General features: G+C 46.3%; 1 protein-coding gene across 12 annotated transcripts in view; it reads right to left on the reverse strand.

Moving 5' to 3' along the window:
- Mast4 (microtubule associated serine/threonine kinase family member 4) overlaps positions 1–16736 on the reverse strand; it is a 560147-nt gene that overhangs the window by 245302 nt on the left and 298109 nt on the right. For 4 of the 12 annotated variants that reach the window (XM_074077367.1, XM_074077362.1, XM_074077371.1 and 1 more), the window contains one exon: positions 1215–1274. The exons of the other annotated variants lie outside the window; for them this stretch is intronic. In XM_074077367.1, the coding sequence (XP_073933468.1) occupies positions 1215–1274 (60 nt within the window). The remainder of the gene's footprint in view (positions 1–1214; positions 1275–16736) is intronic. 12 annotated transcript variants of the gene reach the window in all.

The following is a 16736-nucleotide window of genomic DNA, read 5'->3' on the forward strand; positions in this document are numbered from 1 at the left end:
CCTGGAGACAGCTCACACAAAATCTCAAAGCAGTCAGTCAGCTCTCACTCTCATTCTGCCTTTGTCTTTGCTCCTCCCTCTCTGGATCAGGGTTTTTCAAGCTTGGCACTATTGATATTTAGAGTAGGTAATTATTTGTTGGGGTTGAGGACGGAGGTTGTCCTATATATTGCAGGACATTTAGCTTCTTCCTTCTAGATGATAGGAAAAACCCTACGACCCCACTCTCAATATTATGACAAATAAAAATGTCTCTAAACATGGTCAAATGTTCCCATGGGGGACAAAAATTACCCTGGTTGAGACCCACTGTTCTGTATCAACAATCAGTTCAACTGTACAATAGACTTGGGTTGTTGTATAGGACTCATGAAGCCACCCTCTCTCAGTGGGCACTGCATCACAACCTTTCTGAGCCCTGTGGCCCTCTCCTCAGCCACTGAAACTCATCTACTCACTCCTCTTCTCCCACCGCCCCTGTGCTTACAGCCTGAGGTTTCCACTGCAGCTCTTCTTCCTGGAAGAAATGTGGCTACTTTCCTCTGACTCCAGCTTGAAATCATTACCTGAGCTACACCAACAACCACCCATCCACCCCTTTCCTGTGGGCTTCTCAGAGAGGATTTTCTGACAAAGTATGGGCTCATTTCTGGTCACTCATTCCTCAACTCAGTCTCCCCAGCCTGGGTCACTCGTTTCCTCCATAAGTATCTGATGATACTTATCAGATACTTATCAGACCATCCCTCTGCACTGTGGTGACTTACATACCGTTCTCGTCCATCCATCTCTAAGACAGTTTCATTATAATTCCTGGTCAACTCTTTATGGCTCCTCAAATTGATCTCTAGATTCAATGCAATTACAAGAAAAATCTCCTCAGGCTTTTTTGTAGAAGTGGACAAATGACTTCTACAACTAAAGAACCTAGACTAGCTAAAAACAACTTTTAAAAGTGCAAAGTTGGAGGACTAACACTTCCTTTATCAAGACTCATTATCAAATCCCCATAATCAAAGCAGTGTGGTATTGTTGTGAAGAAAAAACAGTCAGTAAAACAGAATCAAAAGCTTGTAAACAGACAAACACATGTAGGGACAACTGAATTTTGACAAAGATAAACAGAATTTCAGTGGACAAAAGATAGTCTGTTTAACAAATGGTGCTGCAACAATTAGATACGTGTATGTAAAAACATGAACTTTGATACATACCTCACTCCATTTACAAAAATTAACTCAAAACCAGTCATAGACCTGAATGCAAAATCTAAACTGTAAAAGAAAATATAGGTGAGAAACTTGTGACCCTGGGTTATGCAAAAATGCTTTTGATATAACACCAAAGCATTTAAAAGACAAACTGATAAATTAGGTCATCAAAATTTAAAACTTTTGCTCTTCAATAGATGGTATAAAGAGAACAAAAACTTAAATCACAGGCTGAAGAAAATATTTATAGATTATAAAATCAGGTTGAACAACTCTTGCCCAAAACATTTAGGATTTGAAGCAATTCAGATTTCACTTTTCTAGATTAGGGATGCCTCAGCTTTTGGCAGACTTATTTATAAAGGCCAAATATTATCAACAATAAATGTCCATCAACAAGTGTATGGAGCCAGGCACCCGAGGCTTATGCCTGTAATCTTAGCTACTCAGGAGGCAGAGATCAAAAGGATCACAGTTCATGAGACCCTATCTTGAAAATACCCAACACAAAAAAAGGCTCTCAGGTGGAAGACTGCCTGCCTAGCAATCCTGAGTTCAAACTCCAGTACCACCAAAACAACAACAACCACAAAAACCAGGTATGGATAATCAAACTGTGGCATACCCATTTATTAGAACACTACTGAGCAATAAAAGGTAATAATTTATCATTAATATACACTACAACAATGTAATTCAACAATGGGTGAATTACAAAATAATTATGTTGAATGGAAAAAAGCCAGGTCCTCTCAAAAAAAGGAGCATGTATACTATCGTTGCATTTTAAAAAATTTTTTAAATGCAAATTAATCTTTAGGGATGGAAAACACTGGCAGTTGCCTGAGTACACAGGTAGAAGGAAAGATTACAAAGATGCAGAAGAAAACTTACAGGGGAGATAGATACTGCATTACAGTGGTGTCCCAGGGGTACGCATATGTGAAAACTTATCAAATAGTATACTCTATTTCCTGTCATTTAAAATTTGTATTTTCCTTTTTGTGGTGCTAGGCATTGAACTCAGGGCCTCACAGCTGTTAGGCAAATGCTCTACCACTGAATTATACTCCCACCCGAAGTTGCACACGTGAAATTATGTGTAATTTACTGCATGCTAATCATGCCTCACTAAAGCTGTTTTTAAAGGGGAGAGTTGCAATATTAACTTGTGAATCAGGTAGAGTACAGTACAGCTGAAATTAGTTCATACTACATGGAGTTCTGTGAGAGGAAGCAATTTGTATGGAGGGGTTATTTTGTTCTGCTGTTTCAAATTCTGCTATGTGCTAATACAAACAGAATTCACAATTTTTTGATATGTCACCTAATATAGCCTGGGTGACATTAAGTAGCAGATGCAGTATGCACTGGGGTAAGGAAAGTAAATAGAGCCTCACAAAGTGCCCAGTTGAATTATTCTTGCTGTAATTCTCCTTTTAAACACAGGTAAAGACAATTACCACCATCACTATCCCTACCCTGATCTTAAAGAAATGGATGAATAACACCTTTACGCAAAAAACAAAACCAGAATAGAGCTAAGTGACCTGAATTCTCAGAGATAATAATTAACTAGTATACTTTTACCCAGATGTGTGAAGACAACATTTTCCCTGTGATTCTATCAGAATCAACTACATTAACAAATTAATACCTTAGAACTCTGCCTTAAAAAGCCACCATTGTTCCCCTAAGACACAAAACCTGTGTACTGAGCTATTAATTTCATTTCAGAATGTGAAGTCAAGTGCATTTTAAAAACATACTTCATCATTTCCAAGTGCTTCTTTAATCCACAAGGATTGGTTTTAGCATTTAAACTAATTTATCCTAGACATAAAAAAACCTTCCACTTATTCTTACAGATAATTGATTCTTGATTTGTTAAGACACTAAACATTATGCTTTATATCTTGAAATACAAAACCTCTGGTGAACTCACTCATGCACCCCATGCAAAACAAATGCTAGGATTTATGGCAAAGAGGCTGAGGGGAACAGAGAAGAGGAGCAAAACTTGCCATGAGCCCAGTGGGAAAGTCCACTTTGCCACTTCTTCCCCAGCAGCGAACTTGGAAGTCACCTGGTGCCAACTGTCAAAGCAAATGTCCTCTTCAGTTTATCAAGAATAAACTAAGCACAAAAGATAAGCTCAATCTCAAAGCCAGCCTCCTTCGTTCAAGAACATCCACCACCAGCAATCACAATAAAGACTGCCATGTAGAATTCAGATTGAGGAAGAGTTGGGGCTCAGTGCTGATGTCACTCCAGAGGTCAATCCCGTGGATCTGTATGACACACCAAAAGCTAGAAACCAATTTTTCCTCCACAATAAAGAGCACAAAGCCTCTTTATTTTCTCATAAAGTAAGATCGCTGTCATGTAAGCAATTACAAAATATCCGAATACTTTTTGAAAGGTTACTTTATGTTTCTATAATACAGGCACTAAAAAAAATTTTCCTCAATATCATGTTCATATTTAAATTAATTAGAATTTTTGGTCTTAAAAAAAAACCCATTGGAATATATCTTCCTATGCTTCATCAAATTCTTGCTATCCAGTTATGCCCATATGCAAATTAAATTTGGAGACTAAGTCAATAAAACTTTTTCTTCTTATGCAATTGTATTGACTGAGCTATCTGTGTGACTCCTCTATTGACCAGAGGCAAAAGTTACTGGAGTGACATGTGAGGTGAAGTCCAGCTCAGACAGCCACTGACAAGGGAGTTATTGGCGTGGCCCACGAACATGTCTTACCTTCCAACACATAAGCATGTGACTGTCCTCAGCCTCATTCCAGAACAGGTGACTTTATAAAACAACACATTTAGAGACAACGCCAGCTGAAACAAATGTCCTGCCAAAATCTCGGAGGTAGATGTTACCGTGCAGAAAAAGGGACAAAAATACCCTAAAACATCACAGCTTGTCCCCATTTCCTTAAGTCTGCCATTACACAGGGCAACAGAGAAGGGAGCTGAAGTCTCAGGGTTGCTATGACAGAGGAGCCAGCAGAGATCTTAAGGAGAAACTGGAACCCCATGTCTCCCAGAGGGCCACTTCCTATGGCACAATGTGGGCAGTGATGGAACACTACTGAATACAGCCGCCTGCTCACATGTCCAGTTGGAAATGCATATATCTGGGGGTTGCCAGTTACCGCAGCTGGGATGGCCACACCCCCACCCATGCAGCCATCACCAGTGTATCCAAGGTATACTTTGCTCCTGGCAGAGCTGGGGGTGTGACCCCAGAGTTTCTCCTCAGCTGCAGTGGTAAGGGGAAGCTTTTAAGAAGAGTTTGCCTGGCTTTCCAACATATTCAAAGAAACTGTGACAAGCACAGGAACTCTGCCACATCTGAGAAGCTATCCCGTTATTTGGTCAATACTGTGGACGTCAGTGCTAAAACTCATGTCTACAGAGTGACTCAAGCTTTCAAGAAGGAAAGGTCTTGTCCCTGACAGTTAGGAACCCTAGATTCTGCTTATGGCTCACAACCAGTGTGCTATCTGAGCCCAAGCATGTATCCAATCCTCTGAGCTGCTAGTGCCACATTTGTCAAATGAAGCTGTTTGTCTCCACTGTACACCGGAGGTAGGGCACAGTGAAAGACCTACTCAAAGGTATGGGGCCAACTGCTCCACTGAAACAAAATTGCCCCTCAAATGATCTGACTTTAAGAGGACTTCCCCAGCCTACTGGGGTTTGTTGTTGTTTGGGGTTTTTTTTTGTCTAATACAATAGAGCAAAACTAAGTGATTTGGGACGAGAGGGAGGAGAGCATGTTTTCCAATATACGTTTTATTTATTTAACAAAACACATAGTACTTGCTGTATACCAGGCACTATTGTAAATACTTCATAAATATTAGCAAAGTTAATCCTCTAAGCAATTCCAGGATAATACTTTTCCCATTTTACAGATGAGGAAGCTAAGGCACATGGAGATTAAGTAATTATCTGAAGGTTCTACAGTTGGTTAAATGGCAGAGCCAGAATTCAAATCCAAATCATATGATTTCTAAGTCTATATTCCAAAATGCTGCTCAGTGATTTCCTATAGATCAGCAGACCCTAGAAGGTGGCTCTCAGCGAGAAAGCACAGGTATCTGCCCCAAATCCTATTGCATCCAGATTTGCTAAAAGTTACTGAAAGGAATATGAGGTCTCAGCGGGCCCCAACCCCCTTGTTGGAGAAACCAGTACCAAACATCCCATGTAGATAAGATAAGCAATGAGGCAGGGCTCAGTTAGGGCATATAGAATGTGAGGAATGCAAGATGTGAGATACGAGCAAGATGTGAGGTACGAGCAAGATGTGAAGTACGTGCAGGATGTGCTCTGCCTGCTTGTCTAATGTTGATAACAAAAATATGCACGCCACTGCAGTCTATATAAGATTTCCCCCTAAGAGGCTCAGGGTCTTGCTTTCCTAACCGGTCCTGCGTGTCCGTGTGGGAGCTCGACCCTGGCTAGCCAGTCCAATAAACTCTGCTTTGTTGATTGCATTCACGCCTGGCTCTCTGTCTCTCGGGGGAATAGGATTCCGGGTCCTAACATTTGGAGGTTCCACCGAGATTTCATTTTCTCGAGAGACAGAACCTGCCTGCGAGAAAGCAGGGGCGATCCCAAGTCCTAGGCGTTGGGAGGGGATCCCAGACCCTCATTTGGAGGAACTTGAGTGTTCCATTTGGGCCGCGGCGGGGATTCGGCCAATCCCCAGGGAGATTCATTCTGGGAATCTCGCAAGGAGGACCACAGGGTCCTATTGGGAGAGGCTTTCCTCTCATTTGGGCTCGAGCATTTTAGGAACCCTGGCGCCAGGTGAAGAACTAATTGAGCTAGTCGACCGACCACCCGTCAAGTGGACGCCTTTCGGCCTGATATCCCAGTTGGACGGTGAGGAGGTTGAATGGGGTGCGCACCAGTGTGAGAGAAGGACCGGTCCGAGCGAGTGCTGGAGAGTGTTGTGTGTGTGTGGAATTATTGTTGCCTTTACCCTTTTTGTTCTATCTCTCTTGGTGTTTGAGTCTCCTTCCACAATGGGACAGGGACAAACAACCCCAAAGTCTCTGATCCTTTCTCACTTTCCAGAAGTTAAAGAAAAGGCCTTAAATGCGGGTCTGGTCATCAAGAAAGGTAAGTTCGACACCTTTTGTTCTGCAGAGTGGCCCACCTTTGGAGTCGGGTGGCCCATTCAAGGTTCCCTCTCCCTAGACCTGATCACTAAGGTTAAAGCAGTCATTTTTCAGCCAGACAATCGAGGCCATCCAGACCAAGTTTCTTACATTTTGGTTTGGGAGGATCTGGTGAGGAACCCTCCCCCTTGGTTAACAGTTTTTCTGACCCACCCCTCCAGTTCGGCCCCCGGGGCTAAAACCCCAGTTACGCCCGCCTTGGTCATAAAGGAGGAGGAAAAACTTCCTCTTCCCACCTTGACCGGTCCTCAAATTAGGGCATCTCCTTCACCATCTCCGGTCTTACCAGAGAGTTCCCCCCTTTACCCATCCCTCGCAGGGGCAGAGGAAGATCGGCCGCCTCCATACGTGACTCCCCCTGGCCAAGCCAGTGCCCCGGAGGAGGAAATTTCCTCATCCTCCTCAACAGGACTGGCAGCAGGAGGAGGAATGGGTCGAAGACTTCGCCCCCGAGGGATCCGGGAAAGGGAGGGGGAAGACGGGCCCCCCTCATCAACACAGGGGGAGGAAACTGTCCCTACACTTCCAGTCCGGATGGTGGGCCAAGGGGGACCGGGAGGAGGGCAACAGTTTCAGTACTGGCCCTTCTCCTCCAGTGATCTATATAACTGGAGGATGCAGAACCCGCCCTTTTCTGAAGACCCCAAGTGTCTCATAGATCTCCTGGAGTCCATCATGCATACACACCGCCCCACTTGGGATGACTGTCATCAGCTGCTCAATACTCTTTTTACGACGGAGGAACGAGAGCGCATCCTCAACGAAGCGAGGAAGAATGTCTTGGGGGATAATGGGAGACCCACAACTCTCCAACCGGCCATAGACGAGGCTTTTCCCCTACGCCGGCCTGATTGGGATTTCGGGACCGCAGAAGGTAGGGAGCGTCTTCGGATCTACCGCCAGACTCTGATGGCCGGTCTCCGAGCGGCCGCTAGAAGGCCCACCAATTTTGCAAAAGTAAAAGCAGTCATTCAAGGGGAAAACGAAAGCCCAGCCGGTTTCTTAGAGCGCCTCTATGAGGCATACCGTCAGTACACCCCGATTGACCCTGAGGCGGACCTCCACCGGTCTGCTGTGGTACTCTCATTCATTAATCAGGCAGCCCCAGACATTAGGAGAAAACTCAATAAACAGGAAAACTTAGGGGAGATGACTATAAGGGAAATGCTACAGGTAGCAGAAAAGGTTTTTACCGCTAGGGAAACTCCAGAAGAAAGGGAGGAAAGACAGAGAAAGGAAGACAGGGAAGCCCAGGAGAAATTGAGAAAGGAGGACCGGGAGTTCCAGGCTAAGGAAAACCGAAAGCAACAGAGAGAAATGGCTCGTATTTTCCTAGCGGGTGTCCGGGACCAACCCAGAGGAGGGGGCCACGCCAGGACCCCGGATAAGGAACACTGTTTTTACTGTAAGGAAACGGGGCATTGGAAGAGAGAATGTCCTAAGTTAAAGGGAAGAAGAGGGTTTGGAAGGAGACCGGGGGAAAACAGGGAAAGGGAACGAGCAGTAGAGCAGGCCAGAGTCCTACTAGCCGGAGAAGAGGACTGAAGGAGACGGGGCTCAGACCCCCTCCCCGAGTCCTGGGTAACAATGCATGTGGAGGGGAAGCCGATGGGGTTCATGGTGGATACCGGCGCCCAATATTCAGTTTTAAACAAGGCACATGGACCTTTGAACAAGGCACGAACAAGTGTTGTTCAGGGGGCCACCGGTACGCAGTTATGTACATGGACTACCAAAAGAAAGGTGAACTTAGGAAAACACCAGGTCACACACTCCTTCTTGGTCATCCCTGAGAGCCCCGCTCCCCTGCTCGGACGGGACCTACTCACCAAAATAGGGGCCCATATCCATTTTGAACCAGATGGAATAATTGTGACTGATCGAGAAGGGAGCCCGATTCATGTCTTGTCCCTATCATTGGCTGATGAGCATCGTCTGTTTGAGAGTCAACAGGAACCAGGAGGGGACATGACTCATTGGGTAAAAAGATTTCCCACGGCCTGGGCGGAGACTGCGGGAACCGGCCTCGCCAAACACCTCCCGCCCGTAGTTATACAATTGAAGGCTTCTGCTCTCCCCATTCGGGTGAAACAGTATCCTATGCCTGAGGAGGCCCGAAGAGGCATAGCCCCTCATATCCACAGGCTAATAAAGGAAGGAGTACTGCGACCTTGTCAGTCTGCCTGGAATACTCCTCTGCTCCCCGTCCGAAAGCCGGGAAGCGGGGACTATAGGCCTGTGCAAGACCTACGAAAGGTAAACGAGCGGACGGAGGACATTCATCCCACCGTTCCAAATCCCTATACCTTGCTCAGCCACCTACCCCCCTCGCAAGTATGGTATACAACCCTTGATTTGAAAGATGCTTTCTTCAGCATTCCATTGTCAGAAATTAGTCAGCCGCTATTTGCTTTCGAATGGCAAGAAGATGGGGGCCAATCCGGACAGCTCACTTGGACCAGACTGCCGCAAGGATTTAAAAACTCTCCCACCCTGTTTAATGAGGCCCTGAGCCAGGACCTGGAACCTTTTCGTCGGAGCCACCCACGAGTCACTCTATTACAGTATGTTGATGACTTACTGTTAGCGGCAGAAACCCGAGAGGAGTGCATCAAGGCTACTGAACACCTGCTAACGGAATTAGGTGAGCTGGGGTATCGGGCAAGTGCCAAGAAAACTCACATCTGTAAAAGGTCAGTGACGTATTTGGGTTATCGGATTGCAGATGGGGCAAGGTGGCTGACTGATGCCATGAAACAGACTATTCTGGCTATCCCATCCCCGACATCCACTAGGGGGGTGAGAGAATTCCTGGGCTCCGCGGGGTTCTGTAGACTCTGGATTCCAGGATTTGCGGAAATAGCCAGACCCCTATATGAGGCCACCAAAGAAGCTCCAGATTGGAGTTGGGGAGAGAGAGAACAACAGGCCTTTGATCAGCTAAAAGACGCTCTTTTGCAGGCCCCTGCCTTAGCCTTGCCAGATCCTACAAGACCATTCACTCTGTTTGTAGATGAGAAAAAGGGGGTAGCCAAAGGAGTCTTGACCCAACAGCTAGGTCCCTGGAAGAGACCAGTGGCATACTTTTCCAAGAAATTAGACGCAGTAGCGGCAGGATGGCCCCCCTGCCTCCGCATCATAGCGGCCATTGCCGTGCTGGTGAGAGAAGCCGATAAACTAACCTTTGGACAGGCCCTCTGGGTAACGGCCCCTCACCCGGTGGAGGGAATCCTTAAACAACCCCCTGGGAAATGGATGACGAATGCCAGGCTCACCCACTACCAGGGGCTCTTGTTGGATTCCCCTCGGATCACATTCACAGATCCCGTAATCCTGAACCCTGCCACCTTGTTGCCTAACCCGGAACTGCAGACACCTGTCCATAACTGCAAAGAATTCCTCTCCGAAGTTACACAGGTACGGGCTGACCTAAAGGATACCCCCCTGTCCGGCTGCAAATTAAACTGGTACACGGATGGAAGCAGTTTTTTCCAAGATGGAGCCCGAAGGGCAGGGGCAGCTGTAGTCGACCAAGAAGGAAATACGGTATGGAGCAGCGCCCTCCCACCCGGAACATCAGCCCAAAAAGCGGAATTAATTGCCTTGGCAGAGGCCCTGGAGAGGGCAAAAGGAAAGCGAGTCAATATCTACACCGATAGCCGCTATGCTTTCGGTACCATCCATGTCCACGGGGCCATCTATCGCGAAAGAGGATTCCGCACAGCAGAAGGAAAACATCTAAAGAACCTAGCCGAAGTCCAGCGTCTATTAATGGCAGTGGAAAAACCGAAGGCAGTGGCAGTGATGTATGTCCCAGGCCACCAGTCTGCCAAGACGCCGGAAGCTGTCGGTAACAACAGAGCAGATCAAGAAGCAAAGAGAGTAGCAATGGTGAGTCCTCCCATGGAGACAGGGCAACCTTCCACGGTTGCGGCGATAGACGTGCCGGTCCCAGAGCTCCCTCCGCTACCCCCCCGACCAGAATACTCCACAGAGGATTTCACTTGGATGAGAGCCCACTCCCCCTTTAGAGAAGGGGAAGACGGATGGAAAAGCGACTTGGAAGGCAAGTTAATTCTGCCTGAAAAACTCGGACGATTCCTGTTGGCTAACTTACATAAGTCCACCCATTTGGGGCGGAGAAAATTACTAGACTTGTTGACATCTGCGCAGCTCCGATTTCCGAACCAGACCATAGCAGTCCGCCAAATTGTGGAAGATTGTGCCAGCTGCACAATCATGAAACCAGGACGAAGGGAGGGGCACCATACAGGTACTCGGGAACGGGGGAGGGCTCCGGGAAGAAGTTGGGAAGTGGATTTTACTGAGGTAAAACCGGGAAAGTTTGGGTACAAATATTTGCTGGTATTCATAGATACCTTTTCAAGCTGGGTGGAGGCTTTTCCTACAAAGAAGGAGACGAGTCAGGTAGTGGCAAAGGCTTTGCTAGAGGAAATCATACCCAGATATGGGGTGCCCGAGGCAATTGGGTCAGATAACGGTCCGGCTTTTGTTAGTAAGGTCCTGCAGGGACTAGCCCAGACTATGGGGGCCAATTGGAAGCTACATTGTGAATATAACCCCCAGAGCTCAGGGCAAGTAGAAAGGATGAATAGGACACTAAAGGAGACTTTAGCCAAATTGGCCCTGGAGACTGGCGGTGATTGGGTGACGCTCCTTCCCTTGGCCATCTTCCGAGTCCGGAACTCCCCCTATGTCCATGGGCTAACTCCCTTTGAGATCCTGTATGGGGCTCCACCCCCCATCATTCAGAGGACCTTAAGCCCAGAACTAGGTGATCTGGCCCCAAATTACCTGACCATGTTGCAGGCTTTAGCTAAAGTGCAACAACGGATTTGGCCCTTAATTCAAGCATACCACGCTGTTAAGAGGGACCCGGCTCCGGAACATGGCATAGTCCCGGGTGACATGGTATGGGTTAAAAGGCATCAGTCCAAAACCCTAGAGCCTAGATGGAAAAGACCTTATGTTGTACTGTTTACTACCCCTACCGCCCTCAAGGTTGATGGCATCGGACCTTGGATCCACCACTCCCACGTGCGTTGAGCCAATCATCAAAAACAAGAAGGGGTCAAGGAGTGGACTGTACGGCGGCACCCAGACAACCCATTAAAGCTAAAGCTTTTGTGGCCCCGGGAACATGCAGAGCCTTCAGGAGCAGCCACGGATGGGGTGGCTGATCGCTCTGATCTTGCTCAATGCCCAGAGCGGGAGCCTCGCAGAAACCAACCCTCACCAGCCCTATAAGCAAACCTGGATACTCACCGATGGGGAGACTCATACCACCCTCAACGAGACTACTCGCACTGCCCCCATAGGAACTTGGTGGCCGGAGCTTCAGTTCTGCTTCAGAGACATCAATCCTGCCTACAAGTCTACTGCCCCGGAGTCAGCCCGACGTTATGGGTTTTATGCCTGCCCCGGCCACAAAAAGAACCAGGAATGTGGGGGGATACAATACTCCTTCTGTAGGTCATGGGCATGTGTCACATCCAATGATAGTGAATGGAAATGGGGGATATCAAAATCAGACCTAGTCAAATTTGCCTTTGTAAATGGGATATTAAGGGGGCACAGAATTCCAATACCCACCCATAAATGCCAGCCCACGGATCTAGATAGAATCAAGGTCACTTTCACTGAAACTGGCAAGAAGGACACCCCTGGGTGGATACAAGGTAAGGTATGGGGACTTGTATTTTATAAATATGGTGGACATGCTGGCTCGACCATAGTGGTCAGATTAAAAATTGAGCCCATAGGGCCACCGTCCACAGCAGTAGGCCCCAATAAGGTACTTAGGCCGCCCAATGTAAAGCCATCTCCCCAACCTTCCACAACTCACCACCTTCCCTCAACCATAGCTCGGGCTAATGTTACAACTCCAAGACCATCAGAAACCAGCCCTCCCCTGGTGAGGCCCAGTCTCATGACCGCATCTAAAGACCCCCTCTGGGAGCTAGTGGGTGCTGCCTTCCTGACGTTAAACCACACCAACCCTAACATGACTAACTCCTGTTGGTTATGTTATGATGTGAGGCCCCCATTCTATGAGGCAATAGGGCTAAACACCACTCACGATACCTCATCTGAGGAAAACCCTACTCAATGTTCCTGGGGAGACCGTAAGAGAGGTCTGACCATACAGCAGGTAAACGGCCAAGGAACCTGCTTAGGAAAAGTGCCAAAGAACAGACGGGACTTATGTACTGTTATTAACGCCAGTTCTACCTGGGGAAATGCTATTAAATGGGTAATTCCAAAGGACAATGGGTGGTGGCTATGCTCGCGGTCCGGACTCACCCCATGCCTATCAACTAAGGTGTTTAACAGCTCTAAAGAATTCTGTGTTATAGTGGTTGTGCTGCCCCGCATCCTCTATCATTCGGAGGAAAGTCTATATTCATACTGGAATATAGGAACAGGTGAGAGAAAGAAGAGAGAGCCTATTTCTACACTAACCATTGCTACCCTACTTAGCCTAGGGGTGGCTGGGGCAGGGACCGGCATAGCCTCCCTGGCTACTCAACATAAAGGGATGTCTTCACTGCGCGCAGCCATAGATGAAGATATAGAGAGAATAGAAACCTCCATTAGCCACCTAGAAAAATCCCTCACTTCCCTGTCTGAGGTAGTACTTCAAAACCGACGAGGTCTGGACTTGTTGTTCCTCCAAAAAGGGGGACTATGCGTTGCTCTAGGGGAAGAATGTTGTTTTTACGCTGACCATACCGGAGTTGTTCGTGACTCCATGTCTAAACTTCGAAAGAGCCTGGAACAAAGAAAACGAGAAAAAGAGGCAGGGGAAAGCTGGTTCGAGTCTTGGTTTAACCAGTCCCCATGGTTGGCTACCCTTTTATCTGCACTGGCAGGGCCAATAATAATCATCCTACTGCTTGTTACCATAGGACCCTGGATTCTAAACCGACTTATGACTTTTGTCAAAAGTCGAATTAATACTATCCAACTTCTGGTCCTCCGCCAACAATATCAGGCTCTTCATCCTCTCGAGGATGATTCCTCAATTTAGGCCATAAGAAAGGGGGGAATGAAAGGAATATGAGGTCTCAGCGGGCCCCAACCCCCTTGTTGGAGAAACCAGTACCAAACATCCCATGTAGATAAGATAAGCAATGAGGCAGGGCTCAGTTAGGGCATATAGAATGTGAGGAATGCAAGATGTGAGATACGAGCAAGATGTGAGGTACGAGCAAGATGTGAAGTACGTGCAGGATGTGCTCTGCCTGCTTGTCTAATGTTGATAACAAAAATATGCACGCCACTGCAGTCTATATAAGATTTCCCCCTAAGAGGCTCAGGGTCTTGCTTTCCTAACCGGTCCTGCGTGTCCGTGTGGGAGCTCGACCCTGGCTAGCCAGTCCAATAAACTCTGCTTTGTTGATTGCATTCACGCCTGGCTCTCTGTCTCTCGGGGGAATAGGATTCCGGGTCCTAACATTACTTAGTAAAGATGAAATGGGTAACTTCCCTTCATCCCTTTGGGGACCCAAAAACTCACTCCACCACTGCAAACCCCAGGCACCAGCAAGCTCACCTGAGAACAGCAGTTCTCAACTGAAGTGGCATTTTAGGTTCATGTTGAAGATACCTAAGTCCTTCTCTCCCTCTCTCTCCCCCTTCCTCCTTTCCTCCCTACCTTCCTCTCTCCTTCTATTAGACACACACAAATCTGCATGCTCCAGGATGCTTGTTAGTGCACCCATATTTTGATGAAACTAAACCTCCCCAGGTCACCTACCCCTCTCCCCTAGAACAGGACTGAATCTTCCTCTGCCTTCCAAAGGTAAGCACCCCAATTCTGTCTCCCAGTCTCCTGCCTCCCCACTTCACAGGGACAAATGCATGCCAGGGAGCAAAGGAAGGAAGGCTGCGAACATGAATATATAAATGCAATTGACATTCTCCCACAGCCTGAAATCCTCTCTTTACTCTAGGATATATTACATCGCTCTCTTCTTATGCAAACATGCCGCTTTAAATGCTAATTCAGATGCAACACTCAATTTCCTCTTTGTTTTGTTTTGGAGTTTCTAACATTCAAAATGACACCGGGCTTCTGTTTGGCTTTGACAATAGATATTTTGAATTCTTGCTTCAATATTTGTGGGGGTGGGAGTGTAGAAGAGTGCTAAGGAGAAAATAAATTTATTTTAAAACATATACCAGTATGGCTTACATGTCCTTTATTTTGCTTGAGTTAAACTTTTTTCTACTCTTTCAGGAAATGTTGCCTTCACCTTGCTGAAAATCTCATAAATCTATTTCAAATCAGTTGTAAAACCAAGGCGATTCCCTCTCCTTGCTTTCTGGAAATAACCTCATTTTACTCAGAATACTTTTCTAAACAGCCAGTCGAGGCATTATGTTCTGAAAGACACCAGGCTGAATTTAGGTCTTCTTTTTAAAAAGTACACAGACCTCCAAATACCAATTACATCAACCCAAGCCTATTCAATTACATAGAAGGCCACTTCCTATCTTGTCTCAAAATAGGAATTACAGCCTTAGACATACCCTAATTCAACGCAGGCAATTCAGTACATCTACTGTGAGCCACACTATCTCCTAAGTTCAGGAGGTTCAGTTCTGCTCAGAAGTTTCCAGGGACCAGGACCTCCCTCTGCCTCTATGGTCCTAATTCTCTTTGACAACTTGTTCACTCTGTCTCAGTCTCCCTCTCAGCTTCTTTCCCTGGATACTCTTTCCTGTTTGTACCCAAGAAATTAGAAAGAGGTTAAGTTTTCATCCTTTATATACATTTATTAATTTATTCATGTAGCAAAATGATATTTAGGACCTACTCTGCTTTGGTAACCTTGTCTCTGGCCAGTACACCAGAAGTATCCAACTCACAAACTGTCTTCTGCTGTCCCAAAGGTATGCAATTTCAGTGAGGTGCCAAAAAGAAAATCCAAGTGAATGTGTTTCTGGTACTGCGGTGTCTGGCAGGTGGTTGGTGTGATAAAGAGGGAAGCCCCCTGTATGGACAGGGAGATGGGCTTCCCAGCAGGCCTGCCACAGGCCAGTGGTCACCAACCATACCAATTCCATAGCCAACCCTCCTGCATTTCACCTACTTTTAGAACAATGAAAGAAAAGAGTGACTGGAGAAGGAACAGAGGGGAATGTGCTGGTATTGTTGCTAGGCCAAGAAATTAAAATAGGGAGGTAGAGATAAGAGGTTTAAAGTTCAAAGCCAGCCCAGGCAAAAGCTAATGAGATCCTATCTCAAAAACAAGTCAGGCAGGGTGATGCAAATCTATAATCCCAGCTGCTGGGAGGCAAAGGCAGAGGATTATGATTGGAGGCCAGTTTACATAGAAGCACAGGACCCTATCTTAAAAATGAAAAAATAAAAGCAACAGACTGAAGTGTGACTCAAGTAGTAGAATGCTTGCCTGGCAAGTTCAAAGCCTTGAGTTCAATCCCTATTTCCCCAAAAGAAAAAAAAAGAGAAAGTTAAACTAGAACAAGACTCTTCACCACTGAAATGAATTTTGATAATTTCAGTGTTCCCAGAAGTTTCTCGGCATGCTTTTCCAGGACTGCTGTGCACAGGAGCGGCTGTTTCTGCTTTGGGCTCCTGCTGCTGGACCCCCCCGCCCCCCTTAAAAGGCCTCTTTAAAGCATGTGTGGCCAAAGACCACAAAGCCCAAGTATTAGTCACTGCTTCTGCTAAAACAAAGTGAAAATTGTGCATAATTTTATAGATCCCAGATCATAATTACCCAAGGTGGAGGAAAGACCATTTTAAGTAGGAGGGAGAATCTACGGCTAAGAATACAGGGTACTGTTTCCTTCTGTGTGGAGAAATCTGGAAGGCCATTAAGAAGCAGGATGGTAGGGGGTGAGGGAGCCAATTTCCTGCTCCTCTCCCCAGGGCATAAACATCAGGAAGGCACTCTAAGGAATTGCCTGGAAAAAGATGCCTCTGTCTTGGAAAGCTGTTTCTTTGGGCAATTAACAAAACACAAAGGGGTCCTTTGGAAATAAGTGGTAGCTGCCAGGGTACCTTGGTTTTGTCCCTAACCCTCTATTAGCTTTTTCACTTTTTCCACTTCCTTTGCCTAAAAGCAGACTCCTCCCAGAAATCTTTCCACTTACAAATGTCATTTGAGGACTTCAGTTCTAAATACAGGCCGGCCAAAGGCTCAATCAGGGACCCATAATGCTAAAATACTATTATAAACACAGACCTGTCAGATTAGTTACTAGCAGAATCAAAATCAAAATAACATCCTGGGTGTCTACCGGTCCCAATGCTGAATTTAAACC

This window comes from Castor canadensis, chromosome 6 (genome assembly GCF_047511655.1).
Source record: "Castor canadensis chromosome 6, mCasCan1.hap1v2, whole genome shotgun sequence".
In the NCBI taxonomy this organism is placed as follows: Eukaryota; Metazoa; Chordata; class Mammalia; order Rodentia; family Castoridae; genus Castor; species Castor canadensis.